Raw genomic sequence first — 27,357 nt, forward strand, 5'->3', positions numbered from 1 at the left:
TTGTACATTTGAAACGTATAATTTTACTAACCATTGTCACCCCAATAAATTTTAATTAAAATTTAAAAAAAGCGTCAAAGCTTCTCAAGAAATTCTTTTCTGGGTTATGAAGCAAATAGGTGTTGTAAAGTAGAAGCTTTTATTTTTATTCTGCTCCTGTATTTGACAGCTTTTGGTGTTATGGCTACTAAGTTTTATAGATGTCATATATTTTTATGGTGATTGTTCGGCTTTCTATTTGATGAGGAACTGGACTCGTGATTCTTGAACAAATACACGAGCAAATGACCAAATGCCCTCAATATCTTTAAGATATTTTTTTTTCATGTTTAACAATTTATGATTCTTTCTTTTGGAGATGAAAGCGCTTTCAAATACTTACTGGTACACAAAAACTGACATGTTCACATTTTTTACAAGCTCATCCTTATGATAGTACAATACCACTTCCATAGTTCGAATAACCCACTCAAATGTATCAGAATGCAAATGAATGTTTCTATATTCATATAAGTCAAATTCTTTAATCAGATTTTAAATAATAAAATGTTTATGATTCATGTGTACTAGATATATTACATATGTCTTTCTTTATCTTAAGAAAATGTGACGTTCTGTATATCTACATATAAAATATTGAGTATATTGGAAAGATATAGCTTCTATTAAAACTGATTACAATAAGTACAATAATATCACAATAAAGAATGCTCTCAATATAATCAAGCATGAAGTTAATATTTAAATTTGCAATCTTCCCATAAGTGCCATATTTTATATATAAATATAGGTAAATTGTAAGCATTTGTTTGAATATGGATCCATATAAAATTCTCATATTGTTATCAGTTGATATGTCTCTTAAATCTTTTTAGGCTCTGAATTCTAAATCTCTTCTTAAAATTTTGCCTGTATTTATTAGTGAAACAGCATTTTTTCCTGTAAACTACAGTATGTATCCATTGGATTGAATAACTGTGCTGGTGTTTAACATCTTCCTGTTTTCTGTATTACTTACATTTTGGTAGTTAGAGCCAACAAATGTAAGATGGTCAGATTTAGGTTGTGTTTTGTTTTAGTTTTTTGAGAAGATTATTTCATGGAAAGAATTGGTTCCCTTGTCTCTTTTGACTTTTCTTGACAGTCCTTTACTGATGTATTATTTATATATTGTTCACAAATATTAAGTATATAGTTTGAGGAATCATGATAGATCTATACACCTAAGTAGGTTATATCAAGATAAGTATATACAACATTTCTAGGACCTGAGAAATTTTCCTAAGTAAGTAATATCAAGATCAGGATACATGAGTACAATATATTCTAATACTCCAGAAATTTTCCCTATCCCCTTTCCACCCAAGCTCCCCATCCCACTCTCTCACACATAGGCACTCACTACTCTTATTTTTTATAACTACAGATTAGTTTGGTCTCTTCCTGAGCTTGATATGCATTCTTTTGTATGTGGTTTCTTTCCTCCATTACATTTTTTGAGATTTATCCATGTCGTTAAGTGTATCAATAGTATGTTTTTTTGTTTGTTTGTTTGTTTTTTGTTTTTTTATAAGTGAGTCATATTTCATTATATGAATAGATCACAGGATATTTACTGTATCTTCTGTTGATGGACATTTATGTTATTTCTAGTTTGGGGCTATTATGAAAAAAGGTATCGTGAACATCTTTGGAGAAATCCTCTTATGGAAAAATTCATTCATTTCTCTTGGAGTGGAATGCCCTAGGAATAGAATTGCTGAATCAGAGCTTAAAAAATGCAAATGTTTCCAGTAGTATTTGTAATTTTTAAACACCCACCAGCTTTGTAAGAGAGTTCCAGTTGTACCACATTTTTCAAATAACTTGTTAATGTTAGTCTTTTCAATTGTAACTTAGATGGTTACAGAATTTCATTGAAGTTTTAATTTGCAATTCACTTACATCTAATAATATTAAATTCTTTTGTGTACGCTCTTTGGAGATTCAGATATCTTCTATTATGAACTGCATATTCAAATCTTTAGTCCATTCTTTAAAAAGTTGAGTTATTTTCTCTTTCTTATCGATGTATAGGTGTTTTTGGAAATCTATTCTATATGTGATTCCTTTGTTAGTTGTTGTTTTGTTGAATATTTCATTTCACATTTTTAACATGTCTTTACTGAGCAGTAGCTTTTACTTTTGATAAACTTCAACCTATTAATCTTTTTTCTTTTATTATTATTATTACCACTGTGTCCTGTCTAATAAATATTAACCCATTCTTACATCATTCTTACAAACATTTATTTCATTTTCTTCTAGAAATATTGTAGTTTAGCTTTTAAATTTAAATCCATAACCCATTGTATTAGAGTTCTCCAGAGAAACAGAATCAATAGGATATCTATATCTAAATATAGATATATATGTTGCTATATGATATATATATACACATATATATCATATCTCTAGATCTATATACGAGTATATCTATATATCGAGAGATTTACTCTAAGAATTTGACTCACGTAATTATGGAAACTGACAAGTCTCCTGATCTGCTGTCAGGAAAACTGGCAGTGTAGTTCCAGTTCATGTCTGAAGGCATGAGAACCAGGAAAACTGATAGTGTTAAGTTCTAGTCCAATCCAAAGGCCTGAGACTAGAGAATTTATGATGTAAGTCTCAGTCTGAGTGCAGAGGATAGATGTTACAGCTCAAACAGCCAGACAAAGCATGCAAATTCTCCCTTCTTCTGCATTTTTATTCTATTCTGGTCCTCAAGGGATTGGATGATGCCTGCCCATATTAGGGGAGTCGATCTGCTTTACTTATTCTACCAATATGAATGCTAATCTCCCCCTCACACCCTCACAGATGCACCTAGAAATAATGTTTAACCTACTGTCTGTACACCCCATGACTCAATCAAGTTGATACATAAAATTAACCCTTACACTCATCTTAAGTTAATTTTTGTATATGGTGACTGGTAGGGCTACCTGTTCAATACTTTATAATTTTTTCATGATTATCTAAATATGAATAAAAATGTCAAACAGGTTGCTAAAGTGAAATAATAATTTTGTGACATCTGTACATCTATATCTTTCTTCATGGGCATAGGTATTTTTGAGGAAATTTTAAATGTTCATCCATTTTTTTTTTCTGAAATGATTTTGGCATTATATTTACATTTGTATTTTATCATTTTTATTGCTCTTAAATTAATGATATGATAATCAATAAACTTGTAAAAAATCATAATCTAACTATTAATTTTAGCATTTTTCAAGTCTTTATCAAAGACCAAGTTTTTTAGTTAGAGTTATTCATTTTTAAACTTACTCAATTTTTCTTATAATTTTTATATTAGTAGGATAACTTCATTTTCTAAAAAGTTAAATAAGCTTAGGAAATGTACTATAATTAGAGTGGGCCTGAGAGGCAATACTGCACAATGCTTGAAAGGAGGGACTGAGAAGCATTTAGTAGTGCTCTAATCTTAAATAAGTTACTTTCTCTCCGGTGTAAAAGTTTGCGTCTCTGTAAGATGGGGTCATGATAGTATCTCCGCATACATATAGTTGTTGTAAAGCTTAAATTAGTGTTAACATTTATAAAATACTTGGAATGATGCCTGGCATATGGTCAGCATTACAAAAATCGTTTCTGCATGGACTCCTAAGATGACTTTGTTTGTTGAGCAAAAAGGAAACAAACAAAAAAAGCCCCCCCAAAACAAACAAAAAACTAAATAAAAAGGAATAGACTCTGAACAATAGGCTAGTGAAAAGTAAAATCTCATCAAAATATACGACAACGAATGGTTGCAAAGTCATCGTGACTTGATGAATTATAGTTTCGTTTTGATTTGTTTTGCCAAATCAAAAAACAAAAACAAAAATCAAAATAAAACAAACAAGAAAAATCATGAAACCACACCGCTTATAAGAAAAGCATTTGTAAAGCTGTGGCTCCATAATAGCTTCCCATTATTAAGGTAAAATGACATGGAAGATAAGAATGCATATTTTCTTCACAGCTCTTTCCTAAGTATTTCCAGAGCATACCAATAATTTGAGAGCCCTATAGGAATATGTTATGAAATTATCCTCATGAACTGAACTGTAAGAGAAAAATGAAATAAAAAGACAAAAAAAGATACTTATTTAAAAAAAATAGGTTAAGTTTGTGATGATGCAAAAATATGGAAATTCATTTTACTTTACAAATTTAACATATACCTCTGCACCCAGTTGCACTCTGGAGCTAATAATTTGAAATGTTTTACATCTATAAATGGAAATTAAATTCATCAAATTTGACAGATTGTCCTCATTTCATTTATGTGAGAATTCTCTTGTCTTGTGTGTTTGATTTGGTACAAAATATCCTTTTCATTTTCTTGTACAGGTTTAGGGGGAAGTTTGAAAATGCAATGAATCTGGCTGTTGTGAAATAATATATCCCCCTTGATTCTGTACCTTGTTAATTTCATAAAAAATGAATTTTACCCCTAGCGAGCATTTTTAATCCTGAATGTTTTGCTGAAATATTCATTTTTTACTTTGTATTACTTGACAGTCAACAAAACTCTCTCCTCAAGATGATATAGCATGCAATGCCTCGATTTAATAGTATAAGCAATGAAAGTGGAAACATGTCTAGTTTAGTACCTTGGTCTTAGGAAAAGAGCGATAAGTCATTGTTGGTTTGATTTGATTTGGAATATGTTTGAAATAAATGAGATACCTAATTATTAGTCTGTATGTGGATTCATGCCTAAAAATCATAAATGCTCAAATATATTTCAGCAATATATCCTCACGGCTTTAATTACTTTGAGCTCAACATCTTCGATAGAATTTTATGTATGTGTATATTTCTTAGAATATTTCATTACCTCTTCTCATTGCTTCAGAAATGGGCCACATATCAGAAGCAGCTTAATTTATTAATCACTAAGTATTTATCAAGTACTTACCATGTGTCAGTCACTTCTATAAAGGCTGGGGGTTGAAAAAAAATAACATGGCACAGTTTCTTTTATCACTTGACATTCTACCAAGGTAGAAAATGAAAAATAATAAAAATGTAATGCTGCACTGCTAAAAGCACCTGATAAGGCTGTGTATAAAGTGATATAGGCAAACAGAGCATTTGATAAAAATAAGTATGCTACCCAGTAGAGCTAGAACATTTGTAGAGCGAAGTTATAAAAATATATGATAATTATTATAGGATTATTTGGTACTAAATAATAAGTTACCACTTGATTCTTGCACTGCTTCTTGAATGTATCAGTTTTTATATTTTTTGTTAATAAGGAACGATGATATATGAATATGGCTGGCCCTCCATACTCGTGGGTTCCACTTCTGTGAATTCAACTAAACTTGGATTAAAAATATTTGACATAAAAAAAAAGAAAAAAACAATATACCTATCATGTACTGTTAACTTAGAGCTATGATGTTTGTATCGGTGATGGTGGTATGAACAAGTACAGATGTTTGTTTTTTTCTTGTCATTATTCCCCAAACAATACAGTATAACAACTACTTAGATAGCATTTACATTATATTAGGTAATCTATAGATGATTTAAAGTATATGAGAGGATGTGCATAGGTTATATATGCAAATACTATGCCATTTTATATGAAGGACTTGAGTGTCTGTGGATTTTGGTATCTGTTGGCAGAGGTTCCTGGAACCAATCCTCCATGGATACTGAGGGACAATTGTACACAGATAAAAATCAAGTATAAAATAGACTTCTAGAAATAAAATATACAAATCTATATGTATATTATAAAACGTAGATCAGAACATAAATAAAAAATGTATCTCTCACATTGTTTTTAGAGATCAATAAAATTTATGTGTAGAAGTTGGTTCTATAGAATAAATGGAATTATTTATAAATACACAATTCATAAATATGCAATTGAGCAAGCTTAATTAATTTATTTCATAAGTGCCATGTTGTAAGTGGTACCAAAGTAGCGATGATATGTAAACAAAGGAAACAAATGGAATAAGCAGTCCAAGAAGAACTATATACTGTTTTCTTAAAACTTTAAGTCTAAGAATTTATATTTTGTTGCTTGGTTGAATAAGTGCTATCTAGTTATTGTGACTATATCTCCCTGGTTTTATCCTATGTTACATAATTATTTTCATTGAGGCAGAGGAGGAATTGAGTAAAATAGTCTTAATGCTTTACTTTGGAGAGATAGATATATGACAAAGAACAGGTTATTTTGAAAGTCTTTGCTGTTAGATGCTTTTTGCAGTCCCAGTTCTTATTGTCTGTCTCATTTTCATGATGAAAAAATTTCAAGATGAAAATAGTTTATTTAATCTTCAGCAGCAGTTGTTTTACTACACAATATGTTTCTAGTGCTTTATTAAAAGAACAACAGTGGTATTTCGTATGTGTGAAGAAGCACATATTTACAAAAGTATGATTTCTGTTCCCCCTGGCTCCCCAAATTGCATGGTGCAGCCTGGTGATTTTCTGTTTTACAAACTATTCACTGATCTGACTAAGTTGCCTCAGCATGACTAAATGAGTGTTAGTTCATTAGCTGTTCTTAATTAACCCAAATAAAACTGTTGAACCCAATGTTGAGTGTGCTATTGCAACCTTTCTATTTTGTGAGCACCCCTCAGCATTTACGATTTATTACATAATTTATTTTCAGTGAGCATTAATTGAGCACCACATATTGGTGAGAGACTTTGCTGAGTGCTGCAGATCAAAAAATGTCTTAGTGGGAGAGTGGTGCGGAGTGGCCGCGAAGGTTTTGGTATGAACAGGATTCGGATCCACGTCTTGCCGACCAATCGGGGTAGGATTACCCCAGTGACCAGGTCTCAGGAGCCCCTCTCTTGTTCATTTACTCATCGCCCATGCTCGCAACCTCGTCTGGAGGGGCAGGAATTTAGCATTAAACATATTCTTGAAGATAAGAATGCACCCTTCAAGCAGTGTAGTTATATATCGACGAAGAATGGGAAAAGATGTCCCAGTGCTGCCCCAAAGCCGGAGAAGAAAGATGGGGTGTCCTTCTGTGCTGAACATGCCCGTAGGAATGCCCTGGCACTTCATGCTCAAATGAAGAAGACTGGTCCAGGCCCTGTGGGTGAAACACTCTTGTGCCAGCTGAGCTCATATGCTAAGACAGAGCTGGGGTCTCAGACTCCAGAAAGTAGTTGCAGTGAAGCCAGCCGAATTCTGGATGAAGACAGCTGGAGTGATGGGGAGCAGGAACCCATTACTGTGGATCAGACATGGAGAGGTGACCCTGACAGTGAAGCTGATAGCATAGACAGTGATCAAGAAGATCCCCTAAAACATGCTGGTGTCTACCTACACAGCTGAAGAAGTGGCCCTGATTATGCGTGAGAAACTAATTCGTTTACAGTCTTTGTACATTGGTCAGTTTAAACGACTTCAGCATCTGCTCAAAGAGAAAAAGCGACGTTACTTACATAATCGCAAAGTGGAACATGAAGCTCTAGGTAGTAGTCTCCTGACTGGCCCAGAGGGACTTTTGGCCAAAGAACAAGAGAACCTAAAGCGTCTAAAATGTCTTCGGCGGTATCGTCAGCGCTATGGAGTGGAAGCCTTACTGCACAGGCAGCTGAAGGAACGCAGAATGCTGGCCACGGATGGTGCCGCCCAGCAGGCACAAACCACTCGTTCCAGTCAGAAGTGCTTGGCTTTTGTGGATGATGTTCGTTGTTCTAATCAGTCTCTCCCAATGACCAGACACTGCCTTACCCATATTTGTCAGGACACGAATCAGGTTCTCTTCAAATGCTGCCAGGGGTCTGAAGAGGTGCCCTGCAACAAAGCAGTTCCTGTAAACCTCTCTGAGGATCCCTGCTGCCCACTGCATTTCCAGTTGCCTCCTCAGATGTATAAGCCCGAGCAGGACTTGGATGTCGTGGGTGATGGTACACAATGCCCTCCTTCACCCTTGCTTTTTGATCCTTCACTGACCCTTGAAGATCATTCAGTCAAAGACATTGCTGAAGGCACAGTGGATATTTTGGGCCAGATGCAGATGGCCGGAGATGGATGCAGATCACAGGGATCTCGAAATTCTGAGAAAGGCTCTGCAGCATTGCCTCCGAGTGGAATGGCTACTGCATATGGGAAGCCAGAACCCACTTCTATCAGTTAATAGTTTTGGGGGGAACCATTTGACTTTGGAGGATTTGAATTTCCTGTTCTTTAAACAAGTACTTCTGACCATCTCTCACTAAAGGACAACCCAGACCCGTTTGTTCTTCTTCTGGGTTACTGAGTGCTGTAGTCAAACATAAACCAAATTTTGGGGGAAGAGACCAAGTGTCTAAAAGTTGTGGGTGTCTTCCCACTCTGGGCAAGGAAGAGAGACAGAGGTGAATCTGCTGCTGTGATTGAGCAAATATTTGGGACTTTGTGCCTAAGAGGAGACATCTTTGCAGGGGGATTTCCCATGTTTGGGACAAATCTACATAGGTGTTTAGGTGGGAGCTGTGTATCCTTGGGATAGTGATGGACCCAGTGACTCATTACCGCTGTCTAACAGGCTGCCTTTTAACCTGTCCTCACCTCTCACCTAATTAGGTGATAATGAACCACCTCCTCCCAGTGAATAGCCCACAGCATTCCTCTGGCTTCTAACCTATGTACATTTCTGTAGTGACTGTCTTAATGTAAGATACCACAAGAAGTTGTTATATATAGTTTCTATTAAATGTTAAAATGTTCGAATATATAAAACGATCACTTAGATGCAAAAAAAAAAAATGTCTTAGTGGAGTGCACTTCCAGGAAAATAGATGGCTAAACAAATAATTATAATACAGTGTGATATAGAAAAATAGATATATTGACCAGGTTAGATGGATTGGTTTGGCTGGAACAGAAAGACCGGGAGAAAATAATGAAAAATGAATTCAAGAAGATCATGGGCACGACAGAAGTTGGAAGAGTTTAGATTTAATGTCATGATTTAATATTATACATATTGGATATAAATTGAAGGAGAGGGGAGACCCCTTTATGACATTTTGTGCCTGTGGTTTGAGCATAACATTTTGGTGTGGTAGAGTTATCCAGTACTTCAGTTGTAGTTCTACAATGTAAAAGCTAAATAACCTCAGACACTAGAGTTCTGAGTTTTGGCAAGGATCAAGGTTTGGCTATGGGAATGTAATGATACTGCAATTATATTTGTTGATCTCATGGATCTGTAATGTAGTATATTTCTTTTTTGTGTGTGCGTGTTTTTTTTTTTACTTGTTTGTTTTAGTTTAGTTTTTTTTTTTTTTTTAATAAGTGGTGCACAAAAATATTGAATATTTTCTACTAAGAGTTTCCACCAGTGGCTTTCACATAGTGACAAAGGCCTCAATGGATGTAAATTACATTAAAAATAATAACAAATTCAGATAAATTCCAATTCCAATATCTAATAGTAATAGAATTGTGGTTGCATTAAAAGTATGTTGATATTGAAGAGGTCAGTATGATTTGAAAGCAGTGATAAGATAAGGTCTTTGTATATGGAAGGATAAAATGCTGACTTTCTTTAGGACTTTGGGGATAATTTGATAGCTTTCACTTTAGAGTCACTGACGAGATAATATTTTGGTGTATGCGGTACACTTCCTCACAATTCCAGTTTCAGCAGGCAAAAACTGAGCCATTATTACAGTTATTAGGAGGTAAGATTGTTGGTGTAACTGGTGGTTTTAATGGAATAGAAATTTGGGGGGCCCAAGAGAAAATGGTAGAGTTAAAAGCACAAGTGGGAGTGGACCTATTGACAGAATGAAGTGCTGAGATCGGAGTCTAGGAAAGGACATATTGTGGAGGTTAGAGGAGTCTTTCCACAAGGAGATGGACACATATGGCAGGTAACAGATACCTGGAGATTTGACTTCAGAGTTACTAAAAACCCATCTATTTCTGTATTTAAGGTCATACGATAAATGATCCAGAAACACAAACCACTCTTTTAAGACAATCAAATATGTTACCAAAATGTAAATGTAAATACAGTAACAACTACCTAGCTATAAGGTCTGTATACCTCCAAAATAAAAAATGTAATAATTTACTTAAGCATATATATACACACACACACACACACACATATATACATGTGTATATATATATATATATATATATATATATACACACACACATATATATACATATATATGTATATATATGTGTGTATATGTGTGTGTGTGTGTGTGTGTGTGTGTGTTTCCTTGAGCTGAATGAGTTTTGGATGCATATGCATATAGTCACCTATTTTTATCCCAAGTAATTACTTAAGTAAATAGATCACAAAGTGTGCTCGACTTCTGAACCACTGATTTCCACTTTTGTTCTTTGGCTGGTTGCACCCCATTTACTAGGGCACATTCACTTTAAGCTCCATGAAAATATCTTTTCTTATTGTATTAAAGTGTGTTCTACTTTTCTATCAAATGTATTGGGTTAAACTGCAAATTAAATTTAAACTTGTATTCATTTAAATGAGGATCTACTGTATATGCTATATTTTCTGGATGCTCAGTAGTTCCATCAACAATATTGAACCAACAGGTTTGGGTGAGAATGATATTGTCACTTTTTTGGATAGGTCCTTGTGGACATATGTCTCAGCATATAAATGTCCTTTGTGATATATTTGTGATACCTATGGGACCTATCCCTGATCATTCCTTGGGTACGAGGATGGCTAATATCTTTTCCTTATAGGAGCTATATCACACACACACACACACACACACACACACACACAAAATCTTTAAGAACTCTTTAAAAAAAGAGAATAGTAACAATTCCAATATCAAATAGTAAGCATTCCAAATATCAAAACAAGATGCCTGACATTCTTAGGGACAGAATGACCAAGGAAGATTATATAGTTTGTGATATAGATTATATAGACTATATAGTGTTGGACTGTTATTTCTTAAGGTAAATGTCTGTCTTAGCTCAGACTGCTATAATAAAATATCATAGACTGGGTTGCTTGAACAGACACTAATTTCTCATAGTGCAAAGGGCTGGGAAATCCAAGATTAAGATGCTGGTAGATTTGGTCCTTGAGGAGAGCCTTCTTCCTGCCTTTCAGTCATTTGCTTTCTTGCTTATCCTTACATGGCAGAAAGAGGAAGCTCTGGTGTCTCTTCCTCTTCTTATAGGGGCACTAATCCCATCATGGGGTGCCACCCTCATGATCTCATCTAAGTTGAAATATGTCCTAAAGGCCCCACCTTCTAATGCCATCACATTAGGGCTTTGGGCTTCAATATATTAATTTTGAGGGTTCACATACATTTAGTCCACAATACTGTACATACACTGAAGGTTCCTAAACATATGAATGGCATTATTAAAATTTTAACAATGTGGTAAGTATGTAGATCAGTTTGAGTCATTTTATAACTAGGTATATATTGTAAGAGTTCAGATGTGAGATGACTACCAAAGAACTGGACAAACTATATGGAGGAAGAATCACTGCAGTTTAGTGCGATTCATGGAATGCATCATATTCTACCCATACACAACATGAAAATGAGATCCTGCTTTATGCATCTTTCTCTGAAACACTTCAGCAAGTGATTGACTGGTAAATGAAGGCCTGCACACAGACATCTTTAAAATTTATAAAAGTGTTCTTCAGTGACCCAAAATGACATTCTGCAGCTCTCAGCTTGAATTTTAATCACTATTTATATTGTAGGACAGAAAAATTGTTTGGGGGATGAAAAGGGAGATTCTTTATAGTATCCTTCTGTGTGTGTGTGTGTGTGTGTGTGTGTGTGTGTGTGTGTGTGTGTGTGTGTTTAGAGAAGACTGATTTGCTAAAAATAATTAACCATATGAACGAAAGATAAAAGATGCACAGTAAAAAAAGCGAAAAACAAGAAACTTCTGCTTTTAATGTCATTACTAGATAATGTTTCCCACTGTGAAGAAGCTACTATCCATTGTTCTCTATGTATTAGTTTGGTGCAAAAGTAATCATGGTTTAAAACGTTAAAAATAATTGCAAAAACTGCAATTACATTTGCACCAGCCTAATATTTCTTGCAAGTGTAAAGAAGGTATGACTAACTCACAAAATTACTACCAATGCCTGGAAACAGTACATTCTGGTACTTTTATTCCCTCACCACCATGACAAATCCTTTCCTACTCATTCCAACCCAGTGATGGGACAAGAAAACTTAGTGAAATTGGTTTGTGTAACAGCATATGGTTAACAATTATGGAAATGTTTCAAAATGCACTAAAATTTTTAAATCATCACTATGTAATCACAGAAAGTAGTCCTAATACCGCATATCACTCTAAATATACAATTACTCTGTCACCCTCTATGGAAGACAATTTCCTGTGAGTTCTCCCATGCAATGAAAATCAATAAATCACATGCTAAGACTCTGAGAAATGTGCTGCTTCTGCAAGGAGTATTAATATGGAGACTTAATTTGTGTTTTAAAGAACACTTTCTTTTAGCAATTAGAGTAATTATTTTTGCAAGATGACATGAAGAGAGGGACAGAAACCAAAGTTGCTATATACAAGTTCTAGAAAGAAATAATTAGTGAAACGTATGTTTGAAGCAAAGTGATGCAGAGCAGACAAAAACTGAAATGTCCATAATACATTTATTTTTTGTAGAAACCACCAATTTGTTAGCAGTTTATACTACTGAATTTGCAGTTATCAGGTCAAAAATATCAGAAAACGGGCTGCAGTATATTAAAAATAAATTGTACTATTTCTTTCAAATGGTACAAAAAAGGTTTAGTTTTAATTAAGATCCATAATTCAGAAAAGAAAACGTGATTAGGGAAATTTGAAAAGTCGGTGGTGAAGGAAATCTGAGCATCACTTGTCTATGTCATCTGTATGTAGGCTGTCACAGAATCTGTGTGAGTCGTATGTTGGATTCTTATTTTGTATTTATTTGTGTGTGTGACTTCTTATGGTCTGGGCTGTCACTTTACTTTTTTATTTAATTTTTCACTTGTATTTTTTTCTTGTTGCTTCTGAAATAGATGCTGAATTTGATGGTACTCTTTTTCCCAATTAATGTTTTTTTTTTTTTAACTTTTTTCTGCTTCACTAGTATATGGATATTTTCATTCCATAAAATTGTTGAACTAGATAACATTCAAGATCCTCTTAGTGCTTTAAAAGTATTTGTTGCTAGTTTACATGATACCAGCTTAATTATACTACTATGTATTTATTTGACTAAATTATAATTAGGAGGGATAAAATATTTAAAATTAGGCGTGCCTAATCCTAGTACTAACTTTATCAATAGTTGAAGGAAAGAAGAAAGAAAAGAAAGGAAAGGAAGGAAGGAAAGAAGGAAGGAAGGAAGGAAGGAAGGAAGGAAGGAAGGAAGGAAGGAAGGAAGGAAGGAAGGGAAAGAAAAGAAAGAAATTATAATTAGGAGGGATAAAATATTTAAAATTAGGTGTGCCTAATCCTAGTGCTAACTTTATCAATAGTTGAAGGAAAGAATAAAGAAAAGAAAGGAAAGGAAAGGAAAGGCAAGGCAAGGCAAGGCAAGGCAAGGAAAGGAAGGAAGGAAGGAAGGAAGGAAGGAAGGAAGGAAGGAAGGAAGGAAGGAAGGAAGGAAGACAAGCAAGCAAGCTCTATTTTTTATCAGTTATATGGGGTTAATTTATTTTTATTTTTTTATTGAGAACAAGCCAATAGTTTTCTCCTGACACATTTTGATGAAGGAGTCTTCCTCATTGTCATTCAGAGCATTTTTTCTTTTGTTCTGAACATAATTAGTTGAAATTTGTATCTGAATATCTGCATGCTGTGGCAAATTGAAATAACTTATAGATGTGTCTTCATTGAGACATGTGAACTACAGTGGTAGGAGAAAGGAAACTATGATTCTGATTCTGTAAGTTTTATCTGCAAACAGCTATGTAGTATGCTAATACGTTGTGACTGCTTATGATGTAATTTAGTTATTAGGCTATAATTTATTTTGCCCCAGATTATTACATGAAAAAGATGCTCTGGCCCTTATTATTATGATGATTACAAGATATTAAATCCAGAGTTAAATATACTATATCTAGTCATAATGTTATCAAACATATTTGTAAGGCATATCATGATCTCTGCCCATGGGATTATAATCGATTAAATGATAACCGTTCCATTAGATATAATTATTTAAGTCAGAGTTTTAAACAAGATATCTCTTATTTCAGGTATGCTGGTAGCTAGATGCTTTTTCAGTAGTTTGTGATGAATGCTTTTAATTGCTCTATCAAAATATGTCATCTCATTAAAATGCGGGTCCCCTGTATATCTAACTTTGGCACTATATTCTTCACAAAGAAATGTTCACAGAAAACGAGGGTCTTATGAGCAAGCAGTGAAGCCACAAAAAAGATTGCTTGGGGAATTAGATTAGCCACACTGGTAAAGGCATAGCTGAAGCCCCATTAGGTCTGGCCCAGAGAGCATTTGTGTTTGGAGGAGCTGAGCAAATCACATTAATTAATGTTCACAACTTTCTTTGGTGAAAGGGCCTGGTGTCAGGGAGAAGACAGGCATTTTCCTTTTTTATTTGTACATTATACAAGCCCACCCAGGCCCCAGCGCACTGAAAAGGAAGCAAAAAGAACTGAAGCAAAATGAAATGTTTACTCATTTAGATCATTCCTTTCATTCGAACGTTTGCTTTTGAACTACATTGTACGTGTCTGTGTATTTATTTTTATATGTGTGTATGCATTTCTTTTACAACACATTCTTTCAGGAATATTTATCAAAGGACTACCGTACCTTTATTTTTTATACTCCAGTTGTGTCTATATTACTTTTTCTTTATTTTTTTTTTTATAATATGCGGTCTCTGCCCTAACAAATTACAATCTCATGTGGATGTAGAAATAAAAAATTGATATGCTATAAAGAACATAGGGTGTGAATTGAATACTGAAGGTACATATGAAACAAAATTATGTGCTATGAAAATAAAATAATATGGCATTTCAAAGCTTTTACATCAAAATGAGTGTTATTACTTTTAACGTCTCCAAATCCCTGGGTGGTGAACACACAATGCAATATATAGATGATGTATTATAAAAATGTACTCTTGAAACCTATATAATTTTGCCAACCAATGTCACCCCAATAACTTTAATAAAGATTTTTTAAAAAGTAGTTTTAATTTAGTAATTGCCATCGACTTGTGTTCTACAAGCAGCACTTCGATAGTAACACTGACAGCCGAGGTTTAAAGGAGAGAGAAATGAGAGCATGGAATGTTGTGTAGGGTGTCATACAGGAAACCGAGTTGGTTGCTTACACAGAGCCTGGTGTAGTAACAATTGCGTTGCGTTGGTGGGAGTCACAGCAAACTGGTCTTCAGCTTTGCACATGTAGAGTTTAGAATACTTCAAAAAGAATATTCAAAGTACTTTCTTTTAGTGGACTGAGTCACGTTCATGACCTCACATGAGACCGATATACAAATAAAGGTTATAATGCATTATTCCTATGTAGTTATCAAAATACTTGTATCTGTTATCTAAGGTGTTCCTTTCCTGATCTGTATTTGAGAGAAGCAGATGACTAATTTGAAAGCATTGGGGGCAAAGAAAATAAAAAAAATGATCTGAAAGGACAGTACATTGAGATTGAGGTGTGAAAAGAGAAATCCATTGCTGTCCCACAGCTGGTGAGCTCCGTTCCTCATATCCTTCAGATTCATTCACATCCTGGAAAATGTTGGTTAGTACGTGTCAGGTTCTCAAATTTTAGATCTATTTCTGTAAACATCATGTAGATAGACTGTTTTTCTTTAGTTCGCACACTCATCAGCTAAGGTATAATAAAATCCATTACATTCACTTTCCTGCTTACGCACATGCTAACACTGACATTCGATTCTTACCTTGGTTGAACCATCCTGTGTTCCCAAATTCTGTTAAATTATATTTACACAAATGTTCTTGGGTTATTTTTCGGGATGGTAGAGAACAGCTATTAAAAGATCACTCTTCTTACTTTCATGCTGAAATTCTAAGGGTGTCTTAGTGTAGAAACCGAGTTTGCAGTACTTTTTAAAAAATCTGTATTGTGCTAATGATCAGAAGAGTATATGTGAGAGAAGAGAGGCCAAAGTTGGGGGTAAAATAAACTTAAGAAAAAAGATAATTTTTAGTCATAAAATTTACCTATTGTTATAGGAAGATCTAAAGAACAGAAAAAGATTATTCAAGTTGTAAATGCTTGACATATTAATGCTAGGTATAGATATTAAGACGTTCAGCTAGAACAGATATAAGGGGGTGGTTGCAGTTCAAAAATTGGCCAGAAGGACCACTCAGGGAGGGTTTCAAGTTTGCTTTCACTTTTGTTGACACAAACCAAGCAAGAAGCAGTGCAAAGATAAATGGCACATGAATAAATGAATATAGGCTTATCTTAGATCCTCACAGAGAGACACACACACGTTTGAAGCCACACGTAATGCAGCCCTTAAAAAAGGTTCCTGATTCTGACGGTTAGAACCCAGGAGGAAATGTATCTACACATAAGAGTTTACATACTTCTTTATAAGGTGATTCCTTACTTCATCATAGATACCTACTCTTTCATTCTATTTTATTCTGCACCAACATTATTTATGTTTATATAAAATACATTCATTTTCCTGAATATACCTGATAAGCTTCTTTGCCTTTCTATGAAAAGTGATTTTTTTTTTTTGCTATTGGATTAGATTTAAGGGAGAATATATGCTATATAAAATAAAGCCTGGTTCCATTGTTGTATTTGTGCAAAATGATAATAATGGTAATTTGAACATTTTCTACTTTAAGACAAACCTATGCCTGAAAATGTCATTTTACTATTAGCACTTATAGCTATTATTGAGGCCATTTTGGCTCACCTTTTCAGAGGTTACTAATTATTTTCATTTATAACTTCTGAGATAGTAATATTTCTATCTCAATTATTATGTGAGTTTTCAAGTGTTTTCATCTTTAAAGGAGTTTTCATCTTTAAAGTAGCTGTGGGCAGAGTATATATCATTATCAGCTAACATGACAGTATGGAGGCGTTATTCACATTACTAACAGAAGCAGAGAGAATGAAGCACAGGTTTTATTTTATTTTTTTAACTTGATTTCTATTTCCTTCATGATGATGTTAAAGCATAAAAAAAAGGCAACAGACAAGTTCTAAGGACACTTTGAAATGTGACAGAAGTTATAACAAATTATAACTTTATTTTAAAGTCACCCTGCTTAAAATACTCAGTGGACTTATAGAAAATCTGATACTTAACGTATTCCTGTTTTAAAAATTTAAACTCCTATTTTCTAATACCACCTTGGGGCCAATAACTAATGTACCTTTATAAATGAAAGTATTTTTGTTAAATGCAACTGTTTTGCCTTAAGTTTCAGTGCACAGTGATTCCTGTTAATGTCCTTCTTGGTATGGGGTTGGGGATGAGAATGAGTTAAGTGACTCATTTCTGCATGAACAATTATTGATAACAATGTGGGGGAAGGGAATTTTTTTCTGGTTAAATACCCATACATATTTGTCTCCAACTCCCAAATCAAACCTTATTGAATAACTAACTTTGGGATATTTTTAATATAATGCCAGCCACTTGACTTCTACTGTTATTGTTAACTAGATAATAATCACGTTGTCCTAATGCTGATACAATTTTAATTTCTCAATTGAAGTAATGAGGTAATAAAACAAGTAAGCTATTATGAAAAATGAAGGGAGAAAATATTAGTTAATGGTAAGCAATTAAAATGGAGTTGTCTTTAGCTCATGACCAAGACTAAATGCATTTCTCATGCTTTGTAACTTTAATCAGTTAAGCTTAATTTTGAATTAAAAAAAAGCAAGGTTTATGACATCCTTTTCATAAACGTTTGAGGTATATGAATTTTTTTAAGTTAAGGAAGTCCAAAGTGGTATTTTTCTTCATCGAAATGAATACGCTTTTTCATATTTTATTCTCCTATGTAAACCCAAGTGAAGCCCTAAGCCTATCTCATCCTCGTACAAATTTCCTTTGTACTGAAAAGAAAGTGAATGATGATTAAGTAATGCAAAAGGCAGCCAAGTCAGGAAAGAGCTAGTTCATCCAATTTTATTATTAAATATTTTCAAAAGAAAATCTGTAAGTGGTGAATATTGAATCCTATTCATTGAAATTAATGGGACACTAAGAAAATGTAAGGATGTATGTACTGCTTCAAGCAGAGAATAATTTTATTATGATGTTTCTCCAAAATGATGTCGAGGATTGACAGAAAAGCAATCTCCGAATCTATTAAATTGTTCATTCTGTTATGTTAAAACTGAGGTTGAACACAATCAGAAAAATCCGGGAAAAGTATTTTTTTAACATATATGCACATAAATATAAAAATTGCATATGTGTTAATCATATCCAAACAAAAAAATGAAAAAACCCAGCAGATTTTTAATCTATTGCTATCACTATATGATATTCCTAATTTATCTAGATGCTACATTGCAAGAAAGGAAAAATGAAGAAGAAAAAAGCCAGATAGGTATTAGAAGGTATCTCTTAACCTTACAAGTGTGTCAGTGGGACAGGATTGCAAGCCATTTTTGTTGTGAAGCAGCCTGAGAGAAAGAATAGAAGTGTACAAGCTGGAAAAAAACAAAGGAGCGATGAATTTGTTGAATATCTGGGAAATATATTGCAAATCGATGGTTTGCTAAGTTATTCTCCAAAATGGCTTTTAAATACTGATCAAAGAACAATATTTGGAATTTCCTGAAGTGCTTATTATATCAGGTTTATAGATATAGAAGCATACATATTCTATTATTTAATAAAAGCCTATTGTTTGCTAATACATTAAATACAAAATTTGAGAAATTTAAAAATAGCTCCTTATTGTGAAGTGAAAAACATATCTACTAACAAAAATTCAATTGTTATTTTAAGTTTCCAAGAGTGTGCTACTGTGCTATTGAGCTCATTGAATATGATAAATACAAAACAGTCAGATGTAGTGATATTGATTAACTTCATGGGATTCGGATTCTAGGGGCTGCAGCCTAGCTCTTTAGGCAGTGCCCGTATGCGAAGTCCCATTATTTCGCCTTAAAACAAGTGAAGTGACTGGAGACTAAAAAATACCAGTGTCTCGAATGACGAAAATGTGACATGACAGAAGTCATTTCAAATATCTCCTAGCAAATTAACCATAATATTATTAATAACATCATCTTTGCTAATAAGGATCAGGGCACTAATAAATACTGGGCAAGCAAAATGGACTTCAGAGTTCAGATCAACTACCAGTATGTAAATGGATGAAGGTCATATGAAATTATAAAAGGTTAGTGATAACATTGTTTTAAAAGCTTAAATATACCAGTCAGTAAGTAACTTGCAAATTTACAGAGAACCTCTCTTTGCTCTGTGGATCATTCTTTCAGGGAGAATATGCATGTGCAGTAAATTGTATCAATATAATTACTCAAAGCAGTAATACAATATGTAGGCAAAGTTATTGCATCATATTTTACCATCTTTATTGGAAAAATCCACTTCACAAAGATGTCATGTTTGATTTTTTGTGCGTAATTTGCCCTTTTTCAATTTGTTTTTTACTGTAAAAAATAATATAACATAAATATGTACTGTAAAATATACATAAATATTTATAAATATTTATAAATATAAATAAATATAAATATACTATAAAATACATATAACATAAAATTTACCCTCTTAAGTGTTTTTAATTGTGCAGTTCAATAGTGTTAAGTACATTCATATCGTTGTACAACCATCACTACCGTCCATTTCCAAAACTTTTTCCATCTTGTGAAACTAAAGCTCTATTCTCATTACATAACTCCCCTCTTCCTTTCTCCAGTCCCTAATGACCATCCTTTGTCTCTCGGAGTTTGACTATGCTAACTACTTATATAAATGAAATCATACAATATATGTCTTTTTGTGATCGGCTTATTTCACTTAGCATGGTGTCTTCAAGATTCATCCATGTTTTCGCATATGTCAGAATTGCTTTCCTTTAAAGGCTGACTACTATTCCATTGTATGCATGCACCTCATTTTACTTATCCATTCATCCATAGATGAGCAATTGGCTTGCTTCCATGGTTTAGCTATTGTGGTTAATGTTACTGTGAACATAAGTGTACAAATACCTCTTTAAGACTCTACTCTTTTGGATATATACCCAAAAGTGAAATTGCTCGATCACATGGTAATTTGTTTTTAATTTTTGAGGAACTCCCATACTGTTTTCTACAGAGGCTACACCATTTTATATTCCCCCAGAAGTGCACAGGGAATCAAATTTCTCCACATCCTCATTTTTGAAATTGTAGTCATTCTCATGGGTGTGAGGTGATATCTCTTTCTAGTTTAAATTTGTCTTTCCCTAAGGATTAGTGATTTTGAACATGTTTTCATGAGTTTATTGGCCATATGTATATCATCTTTGGAGAAATGTCTGTTCAAGTCCTTTGCCCATTTTTGAATTACATTGTTTCTTTTTCTGTTGTTTAGTTTTAGGAGTCTAAACATATTCTTCATATTAATCCCTTATGAGATATATGATATGCAAATATTTTCTCCCATTCTTTTCATTGCCTTTTTATTCTGTCTTTTGATGCATGAAATTAAAAAAAAAATCTGAAGTCCATTTTGTCTATTTTTGTTGTTGTTGCCTGTGCCTTTGGTGACATATTCAAGAAATCCTTGTCAAATCCAGTATCATGAAGCTTTTGCTATATGCTTTCGTTTAAGAACATTATTGTTTGAGGTTTTACATTTTGGTCTTTGATCCATTTTGAGTCCATTTTTAGATATGGTATAATGTAAGGGTCCTGCTTCATTTTTTTGCATGTAGAGATCCAATTTTCCCAGCACTATTTCAAAAGTCTGTCATTTCCCCCAATTAATAGTTTGACCCCTTTGTCAAAAATCATTTGACCGTTACAGAAAGCATTTATCTCTGGACTCTATTGAATTTCATTCATCTTAATGTCAGTATCACACTGTTATGATTATTGTATCAGTGTAGTTAAGTTTTGAAATCAGCAGATATGAGTCTTCCAGCTTCATTCTTCTTTTTCAGTATTATTTTGGTTATTTGGGACCCCTTGAGATTTCATCGGAATTTTAGTATGTATTTTTCTATTACTGCAAAATGATTTTGTTGGGATTTTGTTAGGGACTGCGTTGAGTCTGTAGATTGCTTTAGGTAGCGTTGACATCTTAACAATATCAAGTCTTCCAACCCATGAACATGGAGTGTGTCTCTTTTTATTTATATCTTCTTTAGTTTCTTTCAGCAGCGTTTGGTAATTTTATTATCCAACTCTTTCACTTCCTTGGTTAAGTTAATTCTTAAAGACTTACTCTTTTTGATAGTATTGTAAATGGGATTGTTTTCTTAATTCTCCTTTTAGATTGTTTGATGCCAGTATATAGAAATGCAACTGACGTTCATATTCCAAGCTTCTTGTGTGGTCATATTCACTTCTTTCATAGAATTTGGGAAATGATCTGACATTATTTCTTCAATTACTCTGTTTGCTCCATTCTTTCTTCTACTCCTGAGAAGCCCTCAATACATATGTTAGTCAGCTTTATCATGGCCCACAAATGCCTTAGGCTTTGTTCACTTTTCTTCAATCTTTCTCCTTCTGTTATTCAAATTCATTAATTCTATTGCCATATCCTCAAGTTCAATGATAATGTCTTTCGCCTACTCAAATTTGTCTTTGAATCCCTCTAGTGCATTTTTCATTTAGGTTATTGTGATATTCACCCTCAGAATTTCTGTTTTTTTTTGTTTGTTTTCTTTTTTATAACTCTATTGATATTTCCATTTTGTTCATACATCATTATCTTGACTTTCTCCCCATCTTACTTTAGTTCCTGGAGCTTCTTAAAACTGTCTTTTAAACTTTTGTTCTAGTAAATTTGCCAAGGGACAGTTTCTAATATTCTAATACATATAATTTTTTTTTTTTTAACGGGACATACTTTCTTGTTTCTTTGTATGCCTTCTGCCTTTATTTTTTGTTGTTGTTAAAATAGATATTGTAATCTAATAATATGGTAATTCTGGAAATCAGATTCACCCATTATCCAGGATTTGCTATTTGTTTTATTTCATTTTGATTTTTGCAGGCTTTCTTTGTGCTGTGGATTAGCCTGAGGTGTAAACTTTAGGTCTTTTCAAGTGTTTCTGAGCCTGCACCTTTCCATTTGTATGAACAGTGACTTTCGAACTTTCCTTGTGTATGCTTTTGAATGTCCTAATTTTTTATCTCTAGCTCCCGGAAGGGGAAAAAGGGATAAATGAATGTGGAAAAAAACAGCACTGGTCCTATAAATACCTTGAGATTTATTTCAACCAGAGGAAGAGGGGCTTTTAACAGTGAAAGGAGGTGCAGAAACTATGGCTGTCTGCCTTTGTGTCTACATCTCTCTGATCAGAAGCAGCAATCAGTGATCAGAATACAGATCCGCCATATTTGGAGAATAATGGGTACTTAGCGAGCATGCTTACTCCCTCAATTGGTCTGTATAAGCTGTTGTAGGTATGTATACATGCACAACTGCTTGCCATGGGACTAGGGGTTGGGGGATAAGCATCCACTGCAGAGTTAAGAGCTGAAATTCACCTAAATTAACCACAGTTTACCATTTAAGTCTTTCTCTGGAAGAAGCTCTATACTCCAGAGCTCCAAAGATACCTCAAACAGATTATACCAGTGCAATTGTCGTTTGGGTGGAAGGTAGACTCTTAGTGATTTCTGTTCCATCTTTCCAGATCCTCTCTTGTCCTAGGTTTTTAACATTGTTGAATTTTGAATAAAAAACCTTCCTATTCATTCAGAGGGATGCAAATTGGGTAAGAATGGAAATAGACCAATATAAATTATTTCCTTTGCAATTATAAATCCATGATTTCTGTGATATAAAATTTTAAGAATGTTGTAATATTACAACAGAAGTTTCATATTTATATATTTAAAATTCTCTATTTTTAAACATCTCTATGATAAAAGCATGGATTCAGCTTGATTCATTCTTTCTCTGAAATCAGTGTTTACTTATACTAAAGAAGATAAATGTTGTTTAAATTTAAAATAGTGACTACATTTGCTATATTCTGTTCACATACAACACAAGAATATATAAATGGCAAATGGCCATAGCCGTCATACACTCTAAAGAGGTGCTCCGTAAGCGCTCTTTGAAAGCATGCCATTTTTGTCTAGACTGTATCTACTCATAAAATTTTATTAACTTGACGGAGACAGCAATGTATGAAAATTTAAAGAAGAAAAATCTAGAAAGACCAGCAAGCTGAGATGGAAAAATCACAAAGAATGATTAGAATGAATTTTTAAATTTTCTTATTTAAATGAACCCTATTATCTTGTTCGAAATGACATTTGACCAATTAATGTTAAACTTAAATAAGTTAATTACCTTAAAAGTAGACAATACGATATAGTTAAAATGTATTTAGTTTCACTCCCTACACAGTAAGGATTAATGTAGTCTTCTTCAAAGGTTTTGGCCTTTTCTACATGTACTCTACATTCCAAGAGAATTTGGGAACTTTAGCGTATGTGCTACAGGTATCATCAAACTAAAACAGTGAAATGTTCTCCTTATCCTTTCCAGGTCATTAAATGTGATCAGTAATAAAGTTTAAGTGAAACAGTTTGTTATGGTGGAAGCTCCTGGTACTCCTCTGTAGAATTCATGAGGTCAGATTCCAGTGTCAAGGAAAATCAACCGAATGAAGCAATCTAATTAAAATTAATTGAGTATGATCCTGTCTCTTAGCTGTGAGATTGATGTAGGATTATTTTCAACATTTTCTTTGGCTAAGGTGAAAACATACTTCTGTATATTTCCTTTTCTCTTTTGCAGTCTTCTTCTGGAATGGAAAGTTTTAACAGATAATAATGGTTCACAGAACTTAGAGGTATAAAAGACCTTTAAGATTGTTTAATCTATTCCATGTTGAGATAGGGTTATTCTTTCATTCTCTTTACGTGTTTCTCATGTATCCCTTCTGAATGTGGTTCTCAATAAAGACACTAAGCTGAAAAGTAGTCATCTATTGAAGTCTCTGTGCTTTGTTTGAATTATATATACTTAACATAACAGCATAGGGTAATCTTGCTGACAAACTTGGGTGAGCCAACTAGTAGATTTTAGTTCAGAAATTTAGATTCATGTTCATACTACAATACAACAAATTATGCAAGTCATCATGATCGGTTGTATATCTGATTAAATGGGGTGCATACAGACATCTTACACCTTTAACATGACTGATACCTCTATCATTTGGAAATATTGTTCCCCTCATCAAATCAGTTTTACTGTTCCAGTAAGTTAAGATGCTTGCAATTTCGCTCCCTCAATTGTGCTTGCTTATGCATAAATATTATAGTCCTCCTGACAGGTAGTCAGTATTTGTAATTAAAATATTCGATAGGTTTGGCAACACTGAGTGTAAAGAAATAAACATGGTGGTGACCAAACAGGAATATAGTGGGCATCGCTACTAGGAGCATATTTTAGTGTGGGAATATATCATGATAGTATTTTGGGCAGACTAAAAGATGTTTAAAATTTCCTTTCTTGTGCATGCCTCTTCACCCCTCTGATGTCATTTATTGAATATATTGTTACAGTCTTTACAGAAATTAAAATTTACATCTCTTAAACATTTTCTATCTTTGAAAAATGTCAGTGAAAAAAGTGTTCCTTATACATATACAAGAAGGAAATTAATTCTTTTTGTTTATATTTATGCCCTTTAAAGTTCTATTCATGTTTATATTATAAGCCTGGAAGAATGGTAAATGTAATTGAACAGGAAAACTTAAATACATCGAATGCAATTTTTCTAGTGTTACTCTATGCAGCATATTAATCACTGCTAGATAGAGTAGTAATACAGTTACTAAAAACTCTAGGATAGAATCAGTGCAGCTACTAGAAAGCTTTGCATATTCTAAAACTCCATCAGCCCAGGCACTGTTGGCATGGCAGGGTACCTGAGCAGGAATCACATGGAGAGCTGAAGCAGGGTAACTGCAGGCGCAAGATAATCTTTTAAAATGGACTTGCTGATAAAAAGCTTCAACAGCACGACATATCTCTGACATGCTGGAAAACAGCAGCTGACAGAGCAAACCAACATGTAACAATTGGACTCACTGGTGAAGATATAGGACCGTAAACCAAATGAGGCTTGTGAACAGCCTCCAGGGTTGCAAATCAAAGTCATTATATACCTATTCTATGTGGGACTAACTGTTGAAACTAATAGTGCCCTTTCCTTTCAACATTCATGAATAAAACCAGCCATCAATAGGGAACCAAACTTTAGGGAATATCATTTTACCTCTGAAAAAGAAGCTATACATCATTTGGGAAACTTTTGACTATCCATTGTCCATTTCAATTTTGTACCCAAAATGTTATCCTGAGCCATCTTTCAATACCAATTTCTAAACAACAGAGCTTCAATTAAGTATCATGCTTTCTCATGCTCTAATCCATTAGAGAGCAACTTCCAAATATTTTCTGTACTGTAATGGAGCTATTCATCATTATGTCTGTCTTGATTGGCAAAGGTGAGAAAGCATCTTCACGGGTGATGAGGAGACTGGTTGAACCAAAACGTATGAAAGTGTGTCCTTCATTCTGGCATTTGTAAAGCAATGCATATAACATGAAAGACTTCACTAGGCTGTATAGTGAAAGAACAATAAATCATTAACACCACAAGAGAGAGTTTTAATAGCCTTTGATTAATCTATAATCTACCACTACTGCAATATTCTTTGTTAATGGAATTTTCAATTAGATTGTTATTTGAAACACAATTCATTGTATATTTATTGAATGTTCTGCATACTGTTATGTTGTCATTTGGTAGTGTTTAGCAAACTGATCATTAAAGCCACAAATGAGCCTCACAGATTTATTATCATTTTTAGGAGTTTGCGGTGCCTTTAAAATATTTTATAAGAGATTTAATACTAAGATTCCATCATTTTCTAAATTGTAATGACTTTTGCCTTTTCTTTACATTTATATTTTTTCACCTCATTTTACTTCTTTGTTGATGAATAATAGTCAAGGGATTAACTATTTGGAGCTCATTTGTATGCTTATGAACAGTATGTAAGCACTGCTTACATGATACTACCTATATCATAAAATTTTGTTATAAGTATTAAAGAGTAGAGTAAGAGTTCAATTCATCTTTTGTTATTATTGCTAATAATAAATAAATATTGGGCAAATATTTAGTAAATGATAGTTTTAATGTTAAAAATGTGAATTTAGTATGTAACACTTACTTCATCCTCAGAGCGTGCCAACGCTGTTTAAGTGTTTTGCATGTCTTAGTTCATTGACTTTTGTAATCATGCTTTTAGTTATGTAGTTTTGTTATTCCTATATTACAGGAATAATAAGGTAACTAGTGCACGGAGAGGTTAAGGGGTTGGTTCAAGGTCAAGCTGTGCTTTGGATCCAAGGGAGTCAACTCCAAAGTCTGTACTGTTAATCACTGTACTTTACTAGCTCTCTGTCAGCAATCTGAAAGGAAATAGTATATTCTAAAATGTTCATTTGTAAGATAGATGTGTGGAACTCAGAATGTATATATCAAGTAGAAATGCTACATATCAGCCAATGCCCTCTTACCTTCATAATATATCTAACATGTTACATGAAAAAAATATTCAGACTTCCACTTTCAGCTCTAAAGAAATTATTTCTATCATGTTGATTTGGCAGTTGAAATAGTGACCATCTACAAATCGCTGCTTTCCAGTTCCAAACATACGTTGTTTCCTCCTATGGCCTTTGACAGAACCTATGGATATGTTTAACATATTGCCATTTGTTTCATCTGACCTATCTGTTCTTTGGTAGTTCTTTTCCTCATTTTTATTTTAATTAGTCTTTAGAGATTTTGTTGCATGAATGAATAAGTGAATGAATAGTAAAATAGCTTTACTTTATGGATAAGTCGTATGTTGAGGGACTAATGGATAATATTACTGTTGTGGAAACGGGGAATCTCACTCAAACTATTAAGTGATTTAATAAATCTTATTCACAGTCTGCTAATTGGATATGAAAAAAAGATTAATGGGGGTGGTGTAGCTCAATAGCTCAATCTGTTTCATTTGTATTAGTTTTATGAAGGTAACCATGTAGTTGATGTTGATTTA

At 33.6% G+C, this 27,357-nt stretch overlaps 2 protein-coding genes across 3 annotated transcripts in view; both read left to right on the forward strand.

Moving 5' to 3' along the window:
* GRID2 (glutamate ionotropic receptor delta type subunit 2) overlaps window positions 1–27,357 on the forward strand; it is a 1,348,544-nt gene that overhangs the window by 308,967 nt on the left and 1,012,220 nt on the right. The window lies entirely within an intron of this gene.
* Window positions 6,737–8,462, forward strand: LOC117022341 (KAT8 regulatory NSL complex subunit 2-like). Its single transcript, XM_033106343.1, is given in 2 exon segments — window positions 6,737–7,362; window positions 7,364–8,462. Coding segments are annotated over 2 exon segments (1,380 nt in total). The 5' UTR covers window positions 6,737–6,804; the 3' UTR covers window positions 8,186–8,462.

The sequence above is a fragment of the Rhinolophus ferrumequinum genome, chromosome 5 (genome assembly GCF_004115265.2).
Source record: "Rhinolophus ferrumequinum isolate MPI-CBG mRhiFer1 chromosome 5, mRhiFer1_v1.p, whole genome shotgun sequence".
Lineage (NCBI taxonomy): Eukaryota > Metazoa > Chordata > Mammalia > Chiroptera > Rhinolophidae > Rhinolophus > Rhinolophus ferrumequinum.